We start from the raw sequence: 22,490 nt of genomic DNA, 5'->3' as shown, positions 1-22,490 counted from the left end.
CCCCAGGAGCATCTGCTCAGAGACCAGACGGAAAATGTCCCATGGCCCTGCGTCTGACCTTCTGACCTGGGAGGCAGGGAAATAAAAGCCTTGTCTGGTCAGAGTGAGACCAAGAGGCCCCAGATGCAGAGAATGCATACAAGGGGACCGTGGGTGTGGGGGTTCCAGATCTAGGACAGTCCCTCAGAGAGCTGCAGCTAGAGGCCTGGGTCCCCGAGCGGTGGGTGGGGGGTGGGGAGGCTCATTCAGAGGAGTTCCCCAACTGTCAGTGCCACCAAACCCTTGGACTGAACCCCGTCAGCAGGTGGCTTTCCCAACCCAGGCCCTGGTCTGGATCCGGAAGGCTGTGCTGAGTCTCTGCAGGTGGGAAGCCCCCAAGTCATCCACTGCATCCCTGGCTCCATGCCCACCACCCTCAGACAGTTAGGCCTGCCTACACGGACATGGGAGGGGGCTCGGGGCGTCCCACTTTCCACCCTCGGAGGGAGCAGGGAGTAGTGGTCTCTGGGGTGCGGGGGGTTGCCTGTCTGGCCCACGGAGAAGCGCCCTGTGTGTGGCCTGGACTGAGGTGGCCGCGGCAGCCAGGCTCAGCCCTCACGGCCAGGACCAGCACCAGCCACACCTACCACCTGGCCAGTTAAAACCAGAGGCTCTCAGCCTAGCAATCAGAGCTGAATCACGTTTACTGTACAAAGAAAGGAAAACCGTCCAAACTGAGCACAGGAATGGCGTGTCAGACAGCAGCAAAGGGTAGTGTTGATAAAGTGAACGTAGGACTGTCCACGTCCTCAAAACAGTCTGTGTGACTGGGTTCAAAGTCCAAAGAAAGGCCCCCCCCCCGCCCCTCCCTGCAGGCAAGGCAGGACAGGTGTGGCCTCCCCTGCCTGAGCCTGCTGAGGCCAGGCCTCATCGGGGACCCCAGACACCCCGCACACAGGCCGGGGCCCCACCCTGCCTCCCAGACACGCAGCACGTAGAGTCCCAGAGCCCAGGGCAGGGCCGTGAGGAGGAGGTAGAGCTGAGCACCAGTGTGACCGGTGGCCATGTCGCCAAGCAGGCGGCAGGAGGAGGCAAGGCCTCCTGCTCAGGGCTGGCTGGTGGGGTCTCCAGGAGAGGCTCGGGGTCCACCGCTGGGACCAGTCCAGGCAGCGTCACTAAGAGATGTGTCAGAACGGTTTTGGTGACGTGGGACCATGAGGGCCGACGCCAGGCAAGGAGTGGGTGTGGGGTCACACCCGAGGCTGGCAAATAGAAGCTGGTGAGGGCAGAGTCCAGGTGCCCCAGGAGACGAGGGGGCGGGTGGGTGTACACCCACTGAGTATCTTCTGCACCTTCCCGAGACACAGGAATGTCTGAGAAACACCAGCAGTCCACTGGGGAACGGAGCCCTTGCCCCCAGCCCCGAGACGCGCAGGATGTTGTCTAGGAGGGCCGGCGAGAGCCCAGGAAGCTGCGGCCACACCACGCCGACCACCGGGGGCCAGAGCTGCCGCCCAGCCATCTCGGGGCGCACACTGACCCCCGTGTTCACAAAGGCTGGTGGAGGCAGCCATGGGCCCGAGTGCACTGCCCAGAGCTTCCATGTGTCCTCCCCGCGCCTGCACAGCCCACACCACCCCGCATGAAGTGTGTGAATTCAAAGGTTGAAACCCTGACCGGGATTCCTCATCTTTGCCTCAAATCCCCTCCCCCTCTCCAAATGTCCCAGAGCCTGAACCCAATGCTGACGGGGGCCCACCATGAGGCTGTGTCGAGGCTGCCCTGCCCGTCCTTTAAAAATGTACAAAAAGGTGAACATCTTCCATATAAATAAGAAAGAGAGCCAGGCCTCCCGGGTCCTCAGAGACAGCCCCCCCTTGAGGCTGGGGCCAGGCAGAGCCGCCTCCTGGGCACTTCCCAGACGCACCGCACTGTGGGGTCCCGGGCTTGCTCCCCCAAGACCCCCACAGCTCTCTCCGGTCCCACGGAACTTGTCTGGCGGAAGACCACTGCCTGCGCCGTGCGCCCCCACGCTTCCCAGGAGGCGGTGTGGCCAAAGCCTTCCCTGCACACGGCACCAGGCCCAGCGCCCGGCCAGAAGCGTTCCCCAAGCACGAGCCCTTCCAGAGCGCACTGGACAGGGTGGTGCCCAGCCTGCCCGCTAGGAGATCTTGCAGTTGCTCCTTGAGCAGTTCTGGGGCGGGCTCTGGGGCGGGCGGATGGACTTGGACCTCTTGAGGCTATTGCCCTTGTTGCTGCTGCCCCCTGCCCCACTGGCCAGTGAGTAGGAGCGCCCGTGCATCATGACGGCATTCATGCCATTGGCCATCGAGAAGGACTTGAGATGGCTCTTGATGGTGACAGGCAGCGGGAGCTTGTCGATGAGGTGCACGGGGGTGCAGGAGACAATGGCCCGACAGCAGAGGTCCTGCAGGCTGAACACTGCACATGGGGGTCAGACCGCGGTGGGGGGAAGGGAGAGGTCAGACTGCAGGGATGGAGAGGGTTGCCCTGGACACCCACCACTCCACCCCAGCTGCCAGTGTCCTGGCAGGAGACATAGGCTTCCAGCCACCCTGGCCCTTCTGGCAGCTCGCGTGGGACGGGGCTCAGGCTGAGGGACAGGGAAGCATACAGCCAGGACCTTTATGGGTCAGCTCCAGGAGGGCAGGCTTAGAAGCCGCTCCCTTTCCACTCTGGGGCAGAGTCCACAGCACTGCCTCCCAACACCGAGGTGCAGACAGGATGTCCTGCACGGTCCCCTCCTGGAACACCAGGACCCCACACAGAGCCAGCTTAGCCAGATCAGCCGCCAGGGGGTCGGGGAAGCAGTGGAGGAGAGCTGGCCTCCCCTGCAACCTGGGACGCCGGCCCCTGAGCGGGCTGCCGGAGCCCCAGTCTGTTTCAGTTTTCTTGCCCACAGCCCGGGGCAGCCCCTTACCTCGGTTGGGCCTCCAAATCTTCTCCATGCCGTGCCTCATGAGCACGATGCGGGACAGCTCGGTGAAGGACTCGATGACATTGAAGTTGCACAGTGGGCTGACCTCAAAGAAGGTCATGCCATTCTTCTCCGCGTAGGCACGCGCCTGCTCTGTTGGAACTTGCCGCTTGAAGGCCAGGTGCAGCCGGTTCCCAACCAGGATCCGGGGGACCCCAGGTGCATGCTTGGGGGGGGCACAGGACTTAGGAGGGGCACAAACATGGGACAACCCCCTCTCGGCACTGTCTCCCAGGCCCCAAAGTGCGCAGGGCCCTCACTGTCCATTCTGTGACCATCAAGTGCTATGGGGACACAGAGCCGGGGCCACAAGGGGGGGGCAGCAAATGGGGCCCCCCAGGCTTCCTGCTGGGGATGGGAGTGTGTACAGCTGGGAAGGGTGACCCTGAAGGGGTATCTGCGGGTGCACACCTACCTCATCGATCTCCTTGATCCACCGGTCAATGCCGTCAAAGGACCAGCGGTTGGTGATGTCATATACCAGGAGGATACCCTGCAAGGGAGACACGGGCGTCTAGAGGCCTGGGGCCACCTGGATGGAAAGGGTCCTGTGCCAGGCACAGTGCCTGCTGCGTCCAAGCACCGCTCCCTCCCAGCACAGGTGGGGCCAGGGCACTCGGCTCCGGCCAGATGGCTTTCCAGTAGATCATGTGGGGGTCACTTAACACACGGCAATGTGGGAGATGTGTGGCTTTGGGACTCTCATGTTTCAGAGGCAGCCCTGGTACGGGCTCTGCACGCCGTCTGGCCAGCTCTGTTCTGCCTCCTCACTGAGGCCAGGCCCGTATGGCCCAGATGCCTTCTGTGTGGGGAGATGGCAACGGGGTATCTTGTGGGCTCAATGCTGCCCCCTCTCCATCTGGGGGACCTGGCTGGGACAATAGGCATTTTTTCAACTTCTTTGCTGTAAACACACTGTACGCATTAACCTGTGATCATTTAAAAATCACTCAAGTAACACAGGCGGTCTACACAGGTCTACAGGGTGCGGCAGGCCCTGCGGACAAGCCTGGCAGGCAGACAGTGGCCAGGTCCCCACACTCCGTCCAACAGTGTGCCTCCTCTGCCCGGGGCACTCGGGGGCTGAGCGGAGGGGGCTCTGCGTTCCAACTCAAACTTGCAGAGCAGGACGCCAGTCACTCTGGCAGGCCCCTACCAGCTGGGCAGAGGATTTGCTACGGGGACTTTCCTGCCACATCCCTCAGAGACCAATTAGTCAGAGCTCAGCTCTGGGCTATGTGCCCCTGCGTGGCTCGCTCGCCCCTGCCCTAGGTATCTCAGGGACCTCTCACAAGCCTCAGAAAGGGGACTCCACCAAGCGAGTGCAGCTGCGGGCCCCTGCCTCTCTCTGCCCCTATGTGCCACACTGAAGCAGGCTCGGGACCCACCCTGTCCTGCCCCAGCAAGGCTGTGTTCAGCCTGTGTCTCCGTCACACACCGCACAGTGCAGCTGAGATCAAAGAAACAGGGCACCCTCCATCTCATGATGAACCCTGCCCCTCAAAACTGTCCTTCCAATTCTGGAAGACAAAAGAGTAGCCCCTAGGTCTTGTAAGCACAAAGGTCAAAATCCCACTCTCTGGCCGGAAAGCCTCAAGCCGAGCAGTGCAGAGCCATGTGCCGACTGGGAAGGGACACTCACTAGGGAGGAAGAGCCAGGCCTGGAGGGACAGCCTTTGGGACAGGTGGGCCCAGACCCACGTGAAGTCAAGGGCTAAGAAACCCGTTTCGGGGATGCTGGAGAGTAGAACTGGATGGGACCCATGAGTAGCTGGGTGTGAACCCCACTGCCTGGGCCACAGGGAACAAAGCCTCCAGCTGGTGTGCAGGGAGGGCCATGGCACTCACGCCCCAACCTGGAAATGCCCCTTCGAGAAATAAGCGAGGATGTTCCCATGAGAACTGTGCCTAAACGGGCAGTCCCAGGACTGCAGAGTAAGTCAAGCTATGGGCACACCACACCGACGACCCACCTAGCAGCGCACGTGGGCACACAGCAGACCGTGATACCCACCCTCAACAACTCACAGAGGACAGTTTCTGCACACGGCCACGCGCCGGAAGGCTGGGCGGAGACTCACGTTCCAGCTCTGCTAGCCTGTGTGAGGCTGAAGCGCTCAAGCAAGGGGGCAGAAGCTCCTCCCTTGCGCTCAGGTGTCAGCTGTACCCCTCGGCCGCTGGGGAACCCTTGGCTGTCCCTCCCAACCTGTGACAACCACCACCCGTCTGGGGCTGCCCCAGTCTGACGGGTTGGGGCTTGACAGAGGAGACACCCCACACACACCCGTCACGGGGAGGAAGGACACACAGCGGGTCACACTGTAGGCAGCAGGGACCGAAAATGATCACCATGTGGCCGGGAAGGACAGGTGGCATCAAGCACAGGCGGGACAGCTGAGAAACCAAGGCCAGGTTCTTCATTACCAGAATACCCTAAGGGGTTCCAGCTGTGAGTTCCAAAGGAGGAGGAGGGACAAATAAATTTCACTATATTCTACTTCTGTCATCAATGGAAGTTCTACGTGCTCAGGCTTTTTAAATGAGTAGGTACTCCAGGATACAAACAGAATTCCTCCCCATCCCTCCAGGAATAACCGGTTCCTGTCTTATTCCTGACCCAGACAGGGTCATGGTGCACACTGCCCAGCCCCCACCCAGGACACCCTGCCCCAAAGCAGCCAGCACCTTCTGCCAGGCTCATCAGGTAGTACCGCTGTTGGCACTCAGGTCATTTCCCCTAATCTTATCACCGACACCTGTGAAGAGCTCCCCCCACCCCCCCGCACCCAGCACTGGAAGATAAAATCCCAACAAGTGGAACTGCGGGGCCCAGGGGTTGGTGCCCTTATTCTATCAAGATTATTTCTGTTGATTCAGGAGAGCACACACACGTGCAGGGGGCGGGGAAGGGCAGAGGGAGAGAATCTCCAGCAGACTCTGCACTGAGCGTGGAGCCCAATGTAGGGCTCGATCTCACGACCTTGAGATCATGACCTTAGCCGAGACCAAGAGTCCGAGTCCAACGCTCAACCGGCTGAGCCACCCAGGTACCCCAAGGTTATTACTTCTGAGCTACAGCTTGTCCCTCGGAAGAGGCACAGATTTTAAGTATGAACAGTTTGATGAGTTTGGACAAATATGAACATACCTGTACCACCACCACCCCAACCGAGGTGGTGCATTTTTCATGAATTTAAGTTTTGGCATGTGTAATGCATTTTTTTTTTTTAAAGATTTTATTTATTTGAGAGAGAGAGCACAAGCAGAAGGAGAGAGAGGGAGAAGCAGGCTCCCTGCTGAGCAAGGAGCCTGATGTGGGACTCGATCCCAGGACCCTGGGATCATGACCCAGGCCGAAGGCAGCCGCTTAACCGACTGAGCCACCCAGGCGTCCCTGTGTAATGCATTTTGTATGGTAAAGCTCCCAAGAAACAGAACGCTGTGACTGAAAGCCGCTGCCTACACCCCCACAAGCAGCACAGAAAATGGGGAGCAGCTATCTAACGGCTTCCAGCCCATATGCCCACCCACCCACCTGGGCAGTGAGAGGTGGCATGCTGGTGCCCCCGTCAGCACTCACTTCATGGTAACTGCGAGCCCTGGACCATTTCCCACAGGAAACACCTTTTCATAGGAACTGAAGCCTCTCTCACCAGACCAGTGCCTAGCTGTGTTCCACCCAGTGCTAATCCGGCTGACCCCAAAGCCTCCATGAAACAGAACCTGCCCCCCCACCCCACCCCCAGCTCCCTCCTTGCACTGAGCCCAGGGGACCCCAGGGGACTCCAGAGGACCCCAGCTGGCAGCGCCAGCCTCCCAGGGACAGGAGTGGCCTCCTCAGACCGAGCAACAGCAAACATTGGCCATAGAAAGAAAGTACTCACAGCAAGAGCCACAAGACAGCACTGTTGCGGGGCAGGTGAGAGTACCCAGGGCTTGGCCAGGGGTTTCTGTGACCTGGGCCCTAAGGGACCTGCAAGGCCTCTCTCTGGTCTTAAGTAAGGGTAGGAGAGTGACAGGAAATACAAAACTCAAGTAGAGGCCCCACGACTCTGGGTGCCATCCGTTGCAAACCCAGGTGGGTGCCCCCCTGCACACCCCCTGGACCTGTTCACTGCCACTGCCTGATGGGATGGGAGCACTACAGGCGCCCACTGCCACCCACCCAGGCCTGAGACCTACCACGGGCTCCTCCGGCCCCAGAACGACAAGAACCCCCAGAACCAGCAAAGCAAATGCAACAGCCAACACACAGCTGGCTAGGCCGGACGCTCTGGAGAGAACAGACATGGGAACACGACTTGCTTTCCCAAAACGTGTCATCTGGCAAACATGCAGGCTGGTTCCCGGCTCTCTCTCGTGGTCCTAAGTGGCTGTTCACAAGCGCATGTCTGTGGTCTGTCCCATGCTGACACTCAAGAGCAGGCAGGCAGCTGAGGCCAGGGGCCCATAATCATCATACCCGAAAGAGCGAGCCCCAGCTCTTCATTTTCCTCTTGATTACAAAAGTAATGTGTTTATCACAGCACAGCTGGAAATATTCAAACCAAAAGGAGCACAAGAGAGCTCACCAGTAACCAACCGCAGGGTGTGCAACAGTGAACATGGCCGTTCACAATGTTTCATCTTGTGTGTGTAAAATCACACACGCAATCCCTTCCTTAAATAAGAGGGGCTGTGGACCGTGCTTCTGTGTGCACGAGCTCTCCCCACGCTCACCTAAAGGGCGCTGGGTGCTGCAGGCAGTTCCTGCTGCTTAACCCACCTCTGGTGGGGATAGGGGTGCTGACAAATGCCCCAAAGCGGCACCCCACACCCTGAGGTCCTTCTGTGTTTCGTCACGGAGGATCAGCTGCTCCCGGTGGAACCCCGGTTACGGCAGCTCTGCAGGGTGCCGCGGACACCGGTGACGTCCCCAAGCCAGTGGCTGCAGGAGCAGGGCTCACTCCTCTGTGCCGGCTCCCAGGACAGGAGCTCCTGGCCAACATCAGCAGAGCGCAGACGAAGGCCCCGTTCAGGGTCTTCCTCCCTACCCGCATGCTGGACAGGCTCCCATTCAGGAAGGCCCTGGAGGAAGGACTGGGTTGGGTGTTCCTGTCAACACCTCCTTGGACTCAGTCTGACTCCGTCACAGACAAAATTTCCCTCTGGCTTCCCAGGTCCCATAGAGCAGAAAGAGCAGCACAGGGGGCGGGCGGGCGGGTGTGTGTGTGTGTGTGTGTGCTGGGCATTAATCACTGTGTGTGTGTGTGTGTGTGTGCGCGTGCGCGCTGGGCATTAATCACTGTGTGTGTGTGTGTGTGTGTGTGTGTGTGTGCGCGCGTGCGCTGGGCATTAATCACTGCTCACAAAGCAAAACAGATGCCCGTGGGGCTCCCCCCAAGCCCCAGCCAGAGTGTGTGCAGGGTGACATGCAGCCCCCCTGGAGCCCACACCCCACACAGCCAGGGGCCCCTGCCTGCAGTACACAGCAGATCTGACTTCAGGGGTCTCCTCAGCAATTCCAGAAGCCTGGGGATCACGGCCTGCCCTGCAGCACAGACAAGACTGGTCCTATACCCAGACCACTCACTCTGACCCGGCAGTGAAAGTCTAAAGCAGATCTGGGCACGCAGCTACGTTCCCTTCTCCTTCTAGCCTCGAACCACATACAGATCTAGTCGGCACACAAGCATGTTGGGGGTAACCCAGAGGACGCAGACAGAAATGAGCAGGTGCCCACATCCCTGCACACCACTCCACCCCGCTGAGGACCCACAGCAGCCCCTTCCATTGCGGCTCCAAGGCTCAGGCTCTGCTATCCTCATCAGTGATCCAGGCCAGCCCACTCTGGAGCCCCCAGCCCTGAGTCGGGCTTGCCTCCCCAGGCAGCCCCCTCCATCAGCACACCCAAGTCCAGGGAGGTCACCTCCTCTTCCCGGGGAACTGGATGACTGAGCGGCATCTCCAAGTGTCTCAGCACACCTCCTGTGGCACCTCCACCAGCAGGAGCCATGAGAGCCGATGGGCACAGAGGGTACCCGAGGTTAGAACCCAGTGGAAGCCTGGTGTTCAGATGTCACACTTGGCTTAGAAAGAATCATGCATGTGGGGTGTGACAGCACAGCAGCGGGAGGGGGTCATCCTGGAGAACAGCACCGGCACGGTCGCTGGGCTTACCTGCGCACCCCTGGAGTAGGACCTGAAGATGGTGCAGAACCTGCCTTGGCCCGAGGTGTCCCTGAAACACAGGGGGGTTGGGGGACGCAGCCCATGGGACCCCAGCGTGCACAGTGTCATCCCTGTGAGGTGCTGGCCCCCGCCCCCTCCCACTCCACAGCTCACCCTGGCAGACCTCCATGGGCCTGTGTGCCTTGGAACCTCGCCCTACTGGGCTGGAGAACCCCACCCTCTGCGGGAATTCACACCTCCTGCTGAGGTTCTGGAAAACGCTCCTTCATGTGTAGCCCAGGGAAGAACAAGGGCAGAGGGACCATGGTCACGGTGGAAATGAGTGTTTCTGGGCCAAAGGGAGCTGGGCTCTATCAGATCAAACAGCCCAGACTTCTGGTTTCTGCATCAGAGTCCGTTCCACAGGGACACAGGGTCTGTGCAAATGGCTGTTCCAGGGAGGGTCAAGAGGACGCCGTCCCATCTCTGAGGACTCCTGACTCACTTGAGGCATCGCACAGTGACACTGCGGCGCTGCAGTCCCTGCCCCGGACACCTCGCCCCGCAGGGCCTGACTCACCAGAGTTCCAGCTTGACCCGCCGTCCATCCAGCAGGATGGTGGTCGTCTTATAGTCGATTCCTGAAAGGAAGCAGAGGGTAGCTGCAGGTGACACGTGGGGACAGGCCCACCAGGACCCACCATGCCAGGGCCGAGGGCCGTGCCACCCCCACCTGGAGGCTTCCCGTAGCTCCAGCCCAGCAACCCGAGTGGGCCACCCCAGTGTCGCCCCGAGAGCGCATGCTGGGTGCTGACAGCCGCAGGGCGGAGGGAGGAGGCTCGTCTCCGTGCTGACCTGCTTCGTCTGGGTCCTGACATCGACCTCCCAGAGGCTAAGGGTGTCTGTGTTCTTGGTTCACCGTAGCCCCCGGGTACTGACGACTGGAGCGTGCTGGGAGCATGATGAAAGGGCAAGTAATCTCTAAAATGCCATCTCTCTGGAGAGTTCTCTGCAAAACCCACGCCTGCCCTAGCTTCAGTTTTTGTTTTTACTCTTTTATGGGACAAAGTCAGTCCACAAGAAGTTGGTAAGAGCATGGACACTTAGCTTACATGGAACATCTTCAAGTGGTCTGTGGGCCATCCAGAAACTTCCCACAAGCTATGCCTTCCCTCCTCCATTCCTAAACCTTAAAAATCTCATCAGTTTCTTGACTTTATAACACTTGCTCCAAGAGAGCTTGAAAATGGGCTTTTCTTTAAGGTTTATTTTTTATTTTTATTTATTTAATTGAGAGAGCGAGAGAGCGTCAGTGGGGGAAGGGACAGAGACAGGGAGAAAGAATCTGAGATTCTGCACTGAGCGCAGAGCCTGACACAGGGCTCAATCTCACGACCCTGAGATCACCACCTGAGCCGAAACCAAGAGTCGGATGCTTAACCGACTGAACCAGCCAGGCGCCCCATTTTTTTAAAGCAAACTCTAGACCCAATGTGGGGCTTGAACCCACAGTCCCGAGATCAAGAGTCATATGCTCCACCAACTAAACCACCCAGGCGCCCTGTTTTTTTTTTTTTATTTATTTTTAATTTAATTTATTTTAATGTTATTTATTTATTTATTTGAGAGAGAGAGAAAGAAAGTGCAAGAGCAAAAGCACAAGCAGGCGGAGTGGAAGAGGTAGAGGGAGAAGCAGACTCCCCACTGAGCTAGGAGCCCAATGCGGGACTTGATCCCAGGACCCTGGGATGGTGACCTGAGCTGAAGGCAGACGTGTAACTGAATGAGCCACCAGGCGTCCTAATGGTCATTTTTTTAAAAGATTTTATTTATTTATTTGAGAGAGAGAGAGAAAGCTAGGACAAGCAGGGGGAGAAGCAGACTTCCCACGGAGCAGGGAGCCTGATGTGGGGCTCGATCCCAGGACCCCGGGAACATGACCTGAGCTGAAGGCAGACGGTTCACCGAATGAGCCACCCAGGTGTCCCAAAAATGGGCATTTTTAACGCAGGTGTTGTTCACACACGCATCATGTGCACACGGCACACCCCCAACCCTGGCACTGGGGCCTCTACCCTCACTGTCCTTCAGCCCGGCCAACTCCCAGCTGTGCATGAAAATCTGGCTCCCGTGCCTCAAAGGACATTAACAGAATGAAAACGTCCTGTTTTCCTCACCGACAAAAGAGGAGAAAATATTTGCAAATCACATATCTGATGAGACTGGTATCTACAATATAGAAAGAAATGCTACAACTCAATACCAAAACCACCCAATTAAAAATGGGCAAAAGACTTGAACAGACATTTCTCCAAAGAGGATACACAAATGAGCAATACGCACATGGAAAGGTGTTCAACCCCACTCAGCATCAGGGAAATGCAAATCAAACCACAATGAGATGTCAACTCACACCATTTAGATGGTTATTGGAGAAAAAAACAAAGAAAATCACAGGTGCTGGTGAGGGTGTGAAGAAGCTGGAGCTCTCGAGCACTGCGGTGCAGGTGGGGGAGGGTGCAGCTGCCACGTGGAAAACAGCCTGGTGGCTCCTCAAAAACTCAAACACAGAATTACTATCTGATGCAGAAATTCCACTTCCGGCTTACAACCAAAAGAACTGAAAGCAAGGAATCAACTACGGATGTATTTCCACACCCACGCTCACAGCCGCACTGTCCACAGCCGCCAAAAGGTGGAAGCAGCTCATGTGTCCACCGGCAGACGAAGGGAAAAGTGTGGTCTGTCCGTGCAGTGGACCAGTGTTCAGCCCTAACGGGGAAGACAGGCCAACATGTGCTTCCACAGGGGTGGGCCTGGAGGGCATCGCGCTCGGGGAGATAAGCCTGTGGCAGGAAGCCAAATGGGGGGGATTCCGCTTCTCGAGGCCCCTCGAGCCGCCAGATCCCTGGAGACAGAAGGTGGATGGAGGTCACCAGGGGCGGGGGCAGGTGGGGAGTCAGCGATTCATGGGGACAGAGCTTCAGTTTGGGAAGATGGAAAAGCTCTGTGGACGGACAGTGGTCGTGGTCCCACAACAACGGGAATGAGCTGTGCACCTAAAGACGGTGAAGGGGGCAAACGTCCTGTTACATGTATTGTACCACAATTAAAAGAAAAGAGAGAGAAGACTCTCTTGCACGTATTCTCAAGCAAAAGAAACACTCCGCAGGAAGAAGCAAACTCAGGCCTGTCCCCACCCGCCCTCCCCCCAGCCAGTTCTCTCATCTCTGTGCTTCTGTTCCATGTTCCCCGACTGGCATCCACTCAAGTATCCTCGGTCCTAGGTGGGAGCTCCTGTAATTCTGTCAAACAGGAAGCACAGATCTGGCCCAGGACTTGCCTCTTTTTGGTCCTGGATCTACCACTCCTGTGAGACAGAAACGGCGGTAACCAGAAAGGCTGTGGATGTGGACACCCATGCTCTGGGCAACATCACCTCCAGGTGGCGGGTCAGCCCAGCAGGCTGGGGGCTAAGGAACGGGAACTCCCCAGCACCTCTCCGAGGCTCCCCGCGAAAGGGTGCTGCCCAGTCACCCCGAGGTGACTCCTAAGGCCCAGCTGGGAGTGGCAGGGAGGAGGGCGTGCCCAGCAAAGGCCCAGGAGACAAGGTGCAGTGTGGCGAATGCGGAGTGCAGCTGGGCGCCTCAAGGCTCTATCTGCCCACGTTCCACCGCGCTCATCACCATCCCTACGGCACCGTGACTTTGGGGTGCAGGCTCCGCTCTCCAGCAGCGGCACTAAACGCCCTGCCAAGCACACTGCAGGCCAATGAGCATGCAGAGCCGGGAGCTATCCCAAGGAAGGGTCTGCTCCGCTTCCAACCTGTCCTGCTGCACAGCCCCCCCGGCTGGGTCCAAGAATTCCCAGAGCACAGGGCTCTCAGGGAACGCTGCAGAGGAGAGCTCGGAGGCAGCAGGGAGCCATGCCCGCCCCTCCCACCTTGCCAGGAGCCCCCACAGCCCCCACAAAAAGGCTGAGCAGCCCGTGTGAAGGGACTGAGGGAAGTGGACAGCGGGGCCCAGCTGCGGACGGCCTGGCCGCCAGCCAAGATCTCCTGACAGGGCGGAGAGCCCCAGGCTGACAGGTTCACATGGGCACCAAAATTTCAAATATATCCTTCATGCCTACCCTGCCCCTCATCCCCACCTCCCAAATCTGGACAAAAACGTACAGTGTACTTCATAAAGTCTTAGAAGATACAGACCCACAAGTCCACAGAGAGAGACCTGCCTGTAGGAAAGCAGACTCTCCGTGCCATCACCAAGGATAGTGTCAACTAAACGTCACTACTCAGGCAGCTCCGACAAGTCCTGGGTCTCCAGATCTGATGCTGGAGGACTGCAGTCACACTCCCCCTGCCTCACGCCAGCAGTCCACGAACACTGAGCCCCTCTTTGAAAAACTGTTCAAAACACGAAATCTTGGAGAGCCCGGGCATGACCATCAGAATCAGCTGGTGGGGGCTCAGATAACTGCCTGGGTGCACATGGGGGTGACCAGGCCTCCTGAGGTGACGGGAGCAGCTCACATGCAGGGTGGGGGTCATACTGGGTGGCCAAGTCTCGGGCCCCAGAACTGGGAACACTCTCTGGACAGACACAGGGCACTGGGAGGTCAGCGGGGGCCAGCGGCAGCTGACCAGTGCCCAGGGAGAGAGGTGCTGTTCTGGTTCCCGACCCTTCCCACGTGAGAGCTCTTGAAGCATGTTATTTGCCCAGTGTTCTGGGGGGTCTTTCCCGTGTCAGCGCAGCCCAGGGCCCATTCAGTGACTCCAGCAACCCCTCCACCCGCTCAGCTGATGTGTCCCACTCCTGGCTAACAGCCAGTTCTCTCATCTCTGTGCCTCTGTTCCATGTTCCGGGAGCTGTCCTCAACTTTAGCGTTCTCCTATGACCCTTTAAAAAATTCTGCTGCTCTTTCTAACCTCATTTCTCAATGCTCTTTCTGGCCCTCTAAACGCTCTTTTCAAATAACATTCTGTTCCTAGTTCTTGGACGCAGTATCTCTGTATCTCAGGCAACACTAATTATCAGATTGTTAAGGTTCTCAGATGTCCTTCCTCACACTGTGTGGTGCTTGGCTGTCCACCAGCCCTCGGAGACCCCAAGAAGCTGCAGAAAGTCCAGGTGACTCTGCTCAAGTGGGGCTCACAATGGAGCTGTCAGGCACCTTGGGATGTACGGAGGTCCCTTGTTTTGGACTGGGGGCTGTTCCTGCAAAGAACTAGCTGCTGCCTCTGGGCAGCACGGGACGCTACCTGAGCACCAGCAGCAGGGGCGGTCGGGGCCCTCCGCCACACCCGCTTCTCCCAGGGAGCAGACCTCCCGTGTCCCTGCTAGGCCCCCGCCCTGGCTTCAGTCCCAGAGGGCCCCAGGGCATGGGGTCCTGCCGGCGCCTCACAGCCAGACTTCAGGCCTCTGCGGTTTGTCCTGCGTAGGTACCTGCGTCCCACACACTCAGCCTCTCTCACCTGACAGGGCCACAAGTTCCCAAGAATGTCCTTTCTACTGTGTTACAGGGTTTCTCAAGGGAGTGGCAATTCACTCGACACAAACTGCTGTTTATGTTCCTACTATACACCAGGCACGGTTTTGGGAACGACAGGGGCTCGCGTCGTGGCTGTCCCACGCCTGCACCCGGACCAAGAGCTACAGAGAGTCCCTCTGAGGGGACACGTGTTATTGTCACAGACTCAGGAGGCACAGGCCAGGGACCGCAGGTGAACTGCCGTGTACATGATCACTGGGCACCAGAGGGAACAGTCCTGAGTCCCACAAACAGCTCCAACGTCTGGCAGGTATTTGTACAGGAAGCACCTGCAGACCTCACTCTGCGCGACGACCCATCTTGCACAATGTGTGAGCCCCATCCGCACACATTTGGCAGGGATGCCACCACCTTGTGAATCACAGGGGTCTTGTTGGTTCAGAATTTTACCAAAAGTTCTTCACCATTTTGGAAAAAAACCCACCTCCTCCTTAGTAACACCTGCACCAGGTACATTTCTACTGTCACCTTGTCAGCATCTAGTACACCTGGATCGGAGCACAAGCGATTCAGGATGCACTGCCCCTCTTCCCCCTCACATTCCAGATACACTGCGTGTACACGTTCTAGTTCTGCATGTGGACGGCATGGATGACCTGCAGATCAAACTCACTGCTTCTCAGGACAGTACAGGGGACGCTGCAAAGCACTGGCCCCAGAGGGCCTGACACGGCTGAGGACGGCACCTGCTGACAGCACCCTGACGCCACGTCCCTGCACCACAGCCCAGGCAGGGCGACAGGGGCAGCTCCCAGCCCTGGGGAAACACCGGCGGATGCTGGAGGAGCAGAACGCTGTAATTACGGGTTGCTGACTGGTGTTCTTCAAAGAGATGGGTCAGGGACAGGAGGCGGAGGAGGAAGGAATGATACAAGAAAGTTTCAACTTTCTGGAATGCCTGTTTTTGATAGTCACCCTCTTCCTGGTGGTTCCGGGGGAGCTCACCAAGGCACCCACCCTGCTCGCAGAGACCCACTTCACTCACTGTGTGAGCACAGCTGCAGGCGTCCGTCTCCCCTGGCCTCTCACCCTTGGCAGGGGTACACCCATCACCTGTGGGGCGTCTGCGGCCACACGGCCAGCCTGTCAAGGTGACGTGGACAAGAGCCACCCTACTGGCCAGAGCTGAGGTGTGCTGTCCCGTCAGGAGTCGGCAGACGGACAGGCTACGAGTCACACTCTCTTCCGCTCCCTCCTTCAGAGCTTCACCAGAGCTCACATGCCTGTCAGCACGGACTCAGGACCACCGACCTCCAAGAAAACCCACTGTCACTAGGAATGACATGGTGCTCAGGCAGAGAACACACGAAGAGGAACCAGACAGCTTCAGCCGTCTGCCCGGTCAACTTGATTTGCTGTGTCAACCAAGACTGTTGGTTCAATTTTCCACTGTTCAGAATGAAGACCACTACACACAACCAGGCGGACCTCTGGGGGTGGGCATTTCCCACACACCTGTTAAGACCCACCTGAAGGGAGAGGGCAAGGAAAGACATCACCTGCCCGGATGGGACATCTGTCACCACCTCCTTCCTGTCTGAGGTCCCAGTCTTTATGGAAGAAACGGCAACACTCAACATGTAATTATCCAGCTACTTTACAACATGATTAAAAGCCACAGGAGGACTTTTTTTTTTAAAGTAAGTTTTATGCCCAACGTGGGGCCTGAACTCACAACCCTGAGATCAAGAGGGGTACATGCTCTACCAACTGAGCCAGCTGGGCAGCTACTCTGGATTTCAGCTCGGGTCATGATCTCTGGGTCCTGGGATCAAGCCCCATGTCGGGCTCCCCGCTCAGCAGAGAGTCTCTTTCTCCCTCTGCCCCTCCCCCTGCTTGTGTGCGTGCGCGCTCTCTCTCTCTTGCTGTCAAATAAATAAAATCTTAAAAAAAAAAAAAAGAAACAGAAGTGCTAACTGGTGTCTTCCTTTGGAAGTGGAAGAGGGAGAGGAAGCCATTCCCCACAGGCTCTCCCCACTGCGGCGGCTCCTGATAGGGGAGTGGCATCCAGGGATGGCTGGGAGTGCCCCCGGGTAGTGCGGACCACCAGCTCCAAGCCCTCACGGAGAGGCAGCCCACCCACTAAGGTCACAGCAGGCTCCAACAGCGACACAGCGGGCGGAGCCCCCAGATCGTGCCTCCCAGGAAGGACAGCTCGAGTCGCTGTCCAACTGAGGCACGCTCCCCTGTGCTTCCAACAGGACGTCTAAACCCAAGACAGGCAGCTATTGCTTAATGGTTACTCCCTAGGGAGGGAAAACAAGCTCTCCCAAGTCCCCAAAGACAGTCAAGAAGCTGAAGAGGAATGCTGGGGTCTTCTAGGAAGCAGAAAAAGCTCCCCATGACACAGGTGGATGCACAAAATACCCTGGGACGCACACAGCAGTCGTCCTGGCGGGCCAGGTCCAGGCAGCCCTCCTACACACTAAGTGGCCTTCATGCTTCTCGTCCAAGGGGAAGGCCGCAGCACATGCCTATGCCCAGGAACTGCACCTCACACCACACAGCGTGCTTGGGGACATAAACAGGGATTCCACACGTCCCCGGTAGACATGGAGGCGGCACTGGGCAATGTCGCAGGCACTCCTATGTGAGCATGGGGTCCTGCCTCCTGGCACTCACGCCCCTGGGTACGCGGTACAACCCTCCCCCAGAGGGTGGTGGAACGAAGACCTGCTTCTGACCCTTGGAATGAGGCCAAGGTGACAGATGTCCCTCTGTGATCATGTTACATGAGATTGTCCCACTGGCATATTCTCTACCTTTCTGGTTCTACGAAGCAAGCCGCCCTAGGCAGAGCCCCGTGTGTGCCTCAGAAGGGAGGTGGCGGGTACCGCCAACAGCCCCACAAACTTGAAAAGGATTCTCTGGGGTGCCTGGGGGGGCTCAGTCAGTTGAGCTTCGGACTCTCGATTATGGCTCAGGTCGTGATCTCAGGGTCGCGGGATCCAACTCCATGCTCAGCGGGGAGTCAGCTTGAGATTTTCTCTCCCACTGCCCCTCCCTCCCAGCACACACATGCACTCACACACTCTCTCTCAAATAAAGAAATCTTAAAAAAAAAAAAAAAAAAAGTTGTGATGCTTGGGTGGCTCATTCGTTAAGCATCTGCTTTTGGCTCGGGTCATGATCCCAGGGTCCTGGGATCTCCCCGCTCTGTGGGAAGCCTGCTTCTCCCTCTCCCACTCCCCCTGCTTGTGTTCCCTCTCTCGCTGTGTCTCTCTCTGTCAAATAAATAAATAAAATCTTAAAAAAAAAAAAAAAAGGATTCTTTCTGTTGCAGCCCACACCTGATTGCAGCCCGAGAGAGACCTTGTGAGGACCCAGCTAAGCTATGACTGGGTTTCTGACACATAAAAACCACTGGGAAGTGGGTGCTGCTTTAAGCCCCTCAGTTTGTGGTAATTTCTTAGTTGGCTCGGGGCTGCTGTGCCAAAATACCATCAACTGCATGGTTTACAAACAACAGAGACTGACTTCTCTCCGCTCTGGAGGCTGGAAGTTGGAGACCAGGTGCCAGCAGAGTCCGTGTTTGGTGAGGGCTGGCTTCCTGGGTCACAAACAGCAGGAGGGGCCAGGGAGCTCTCTGGGTCTCTTTGACGAGGGCACTGATCTCATTCCAGAGGCTCCACCCTCGTGACTAAGTCCCTTCCCAAGGGCCCCACCCCTGACTGTCACCTGGGGGAGTCAGGTATGAAGATGTGAATTCTGGCAGACACAAACATTCAGTCCAAAGCAAGAACTAAGACCAGCAGTATCTACCAGAAATGCAAACACACACTCCCCTGACCAGTCACCAAAAATCTACCCAAATCAAAACTATACAAAGAACTTTTCATGGTGGTGTGGTGGGCAGAATAACACCCCCAACCCGCCCCTGGAGATGTCCTCCCCCTAATCCCTGGAACCTGTGAACATGCACCCTGCAAGGCAAAGGGACCTTGAAGGTGTGACTGGGGTGATGGGCCTTAAGAGGGAAAGGGTCCTGTGTTATCTGGGTGGGCCTGAGGTCATCAGGAATCCTTAAAGATGGGGACTCTTTCCTAGCTGAGTCAGAGATGGGATGCAAGGAGGAGAGACTCAAAGCCTGGAAGGGCCTGACCTGGCTTTCAAGACAGAGAAGAAGGAAGGCGGGCGAGGGATGTGGGTGGTCTCTAGAAGCTGGTGCAGCCCGGTTCACAGCCAGCAGAGACCCGGGGGACCTGTCAAGGCCGTGAGCAAGGAACAGACCTCCCTGAGAGCCTGCAGAAAGGACGGTCCAACCGCCAGAGCACAGAACCATGAGATAATGTGTTACAGCAGGAACAGGGAAGGAGTACACTGTGGGAAAGGAACGGGAGGTTATCTACTGCAGCACTATTAACAGACTGGGTACAAAGTAAAGCCCGCCCACTGGGGGTGGTTAAGCAACAGAAGGTGACCCCTAGGACGGAAGGCTGTCCTAAAGAAACAGGATAAAAGGAAAGTGAACGGAAATCTCACTCCCCACCCCCTGGGACAGTCCGAAAACCGTCTGGTGGTGCCTACTAAGGCTGGACACACCCTACACCTCAGCAACCCCATTCCACAGTGTATCCCCAACAGAAACACACACATACAGGCACCAAAAACAAGTATGAGAATTTTCACAGGAACACCATTCAGAAAAAACCCAAACACGGAAACTTTCCAAAAGCCCCGGTGCAGAAGAACAGATAAAGACACTGCAGTCGGCACAGACGACAGCCACATGGCACCAAGGAAGGGGCCTCACCACACAACTGCGCAGCCGCACCTCACGAAAAACGGGGCGCGTGTGACTCCACGTCTAGGAACACTCGAGAAATACAAACCAGCCTGGAACAGAAACATCGGCGGCTGCCAGGTCTGGGAGCAGATAGGCTGGTCTGCAAGGAGCACGGGGGCTGAGGGTGGTGATGGGCTCTCAGGTGTGCACACCTGTCAGCACTCACAGAACTGCAAACTTTAAATGGATCCGGGCTCTGGGCACACAAATTATACCTCAAGAGAGTTGATTAAAAAGAAAAGGTAGGGGCGCCTGGGTGGCTCAGTCATTAAGCGTCTGCCTTCGGCTCAGGTCATGGTCCCAGCGTCCTGGGATCGAGCCCCGCATCGGCTCCACACTCAGCGGGAAGCCTGCTTCTCCCTCTCCGGCTCCCCCTGCTTGTGTTCCCTCTCTCGCTGTGTCTCTCTCTGTCAAATAAATAAATAAAGTCTTTAAAAAAAAAAGAAAGAAAAAGAAAACAAGGTCATGATCCCGGGGTCCTGGGATCGAGTCCCATGTCGGGGTTCCTGCTTCTCTTTCTCTCTCTGCCCCTCCCCCTGCTTGTGCTCATTCACCTCTCTCTCTCTCTCTGAATCTTTAAAAAAGAAAAAGAAAAAAGGCTGACAACATCAAACACCGGCCAAGATGTAAAGCAACTGGAACTCACACACATTGCTGGTGGGAATTCAGAATGACAGAGGACTTTAAAACACAGCTGGGCAATTTCTCATGAGTTAAGCAGACAAAAACACACGTGGCCGAGCAACCCCACTGCTAGAGGCACATGCACACAAAGACTTTGTGAGTTAGGAATGTGTTTCATGCCAGTAAATCATTCACTTGCAAATGGTCAACATAATATGCATATTTACCGCAAAACTTTTTCTAAATATATCTATTTTTAAAAATTTTATTTATTTATTTGACAGAGAGACATACAGCAAGAAAGGAAACACAAGCAGGGAGAGTGGGAGAGGGAGAAGCAGGCTCCCCGCTGAGCAGGGAGCCCAACATGAGACTTGAATCCCAGGACCCTGGGATCATGACCTGAGCCGAAGGCAGACGCTTAATGACTGAGCCACCCAGGAGCCCCAAATCGAAATTTTTTTTCAAGTTTTATTTATTTAAGTCATCTCCACACCCAACATGGGGGTCGAACCCATGACACTGAGATCCAAGAGTCGCACGTTCCTTGGACTGAGCCGGCCAGGGGCCCCCCACAAAAATAAAAATTTTTTAAAGACTTTAAAGATTTGTACAAGAATGTTCATACCAGCATTCTTCACAACAGCCCAAATCAGGACATGACCAGTGACCAGAACCGTACTGACAGGTGAATGGATAAACAAATTGGGGTATATGTGTGCAAAGGAATGCTCCTCTGGAACAGGAGAGATGGCTATGGTGTGTGCCCCATGTGAGTGAGTCTCACGCACATCCTGCCAAGTGACACAAACCAACAGCACGAAAGACCATCTTGCATGACTCAATTTACAGGAAGTTCTGGAGAGGCAAAAGTAACCTTAGAGTGACAGGAAGCACACCAGTGAGGAGTGGGGGCTGGGGGCTGGGGGCTGGACTTCCAAGACCCATGACAGAACTTTTAGGGAGAAGTGGAAACAATCCATACCCCAATTACGGCAGTGGTTATATAAGTATGCGCTCGTCGAGACTCACTGAACTCTACACTCAAAATGGGTCCATTTCATCATATGTAAATTCTATCTCAATAAAGCTTATTTTAAAAAAGTAAACCCACAGGATATTGACCATGCATGGAGTTTAGATTAACAGGTCTTTTGACCATGGGGGCTCTGAATCCAGATTGGAGCTGGGTGCGAACATCTGACCCCTAGCATGCTGAGCACACAGACATGCGGGAACAAGGACCCTCGAACTCCCGTCCTTCTCCAGGCCAGGGTCTGCCCCCGCAGGCACACGGAAGTCTGTTGCTGGGGAAAGGAGGAGGGGGGCTGCCTGATGAAGGACATAAAAGGAAGCAGAAGTTACCTAATGCATTTCAAGATGCCTTTCCACATACACTAGCACGCTGGGTTTCAAGAGGAGCTCTAGGGCAGTTTGTGGACCGGTTTCCTTAATAAACCACACCAGACCAGACCAAAGCAAAAGGTTTCATAAGGAGCAAGCACACTCTGTGTACAAAATTTGGCAAAATACAGAACACTTAACATAAAAAAAAAATGCAAAAATTACTCATAACCCCCAAATTCAGAGATACCCACTATTAATGTTTTCGTGTGCCTCACGGCCCAATTCTTTCATTGTACATGATGTAATTAGACAGACTCTGCCTGCTTAACAAGGTATCAGCTTTCCTCATGTCACTGGATACTCACTATTCCCCCAAAACACCATTTTTAAGGCTATATCTCACTCTATGAATACACCATATTTCCCCTCTGGACCCTTGGGCGTTTCAGGCTTTTCATTTCTATTACTAAAAAAGAAAAGGAAAGGGGTGCCTGGTGGCTTGGTTGTTAAGCATCTGCCTTCGGCTCAGATCATGATCCCAGGGTCCTGGGATCGAGCCCCACATCGGGCTCCCTGCTCGGCGGGAAGCCTGCTTCTCCCTCTCCCACTCCCCCTGCTTGTGTTCCCTCTCTAGCTGTCTCTGTCAAATAAATAAAATCTTAAAAAAAAAAAAAAGCCTTGATTGTCTTCAGTTGTGTCCCCTATTATTCCCCAGGAAAGACCCCTACCCAATTTCTAAGGCTCTGGAGAGCACACGCTGCAGACTCCCTTACTGCACGACTCACTCCTGGCACTCCTAGCACCAAGCGTCGCCAGATTTCCTGTTGTGCACTTACAGGTGAACATTCCATCCCAAAAGTTAAACATCTTTCCGTCTATTTTTCATCAGAACCCCCTCTCTGAGGACTCTGTGTGTGGCCCTGGCCAACGGACTTCAAATGAGGAAAATCCTCCTAAAAATGATACGACCACGAAGCTGTCCTCACTTACCCAGGGATCTGGTCATTGCTGGACCCAAATAAAATCACCGCCAGCCCCAGGGACCAAGAGAGCTTT

At 56.0% G+C, this 22,490-nt stretch overlaps 1 protein-coding gene across 3 annotated transcripts in view; it reads right to left on the bottom strand.

Moving 5' to 3' along the window:
- Window positions 1-60: 60 nt before the first annotated feature.
- Window positions 61-22,490, bottom strand: part of RAB40C (RAB40C, member RAS oncogene family) — a 29,740-nt gene continuing 7,310 nt past the window's right edge. For all 3 annotated transcript variants that reach the window (XM_027612555.2, XM_027612553.2, XM_027612554.2), the window contains exons 3-7: window positions 9,708-9,768; window positions 9,137-9,197; window positions 3,393-3,470; window positions 2,921-3,143; window positions 61-2,421 (exon numbers count right to left, since the gene is read on the bottom strand). In XM_027612555.2, coding sequence (XP_027468356.1) covers window positions 2,141-2,421; window positions 2,921-3,143; window positions 3,393-3,470; window positions 9,137-9,197; window positions 9,708-9,768 — 704 coding nt within the window. In that variant the 3' untranslated portion in view covers window positions 61-2,140. The remainder of the gene's footprint in view (window positions 2,422-2,920; window positions 3,144-3,392; window positions 3,471-9,136; window positions 9,198-9,707; window positions 9,769-22,490) is intronic.

Source organism: Zalophus californianus, chromosome 10 (assembly GCF_009762305.2).
Source record: "Zalophus californianus isolate mZalCal1 chromosome 10, mZalCal1.pri.v2, whole genome shotgun sequence".
Lineage (NCBI taxonomy): Eukaryota > Metazoa > Chordata > Mammalia > Carnivora > Otariidae > Zalophus > Zalophus californianus.
This window is presented reverse-complemented; position numbering and strand designations above follow the sequence as displayed.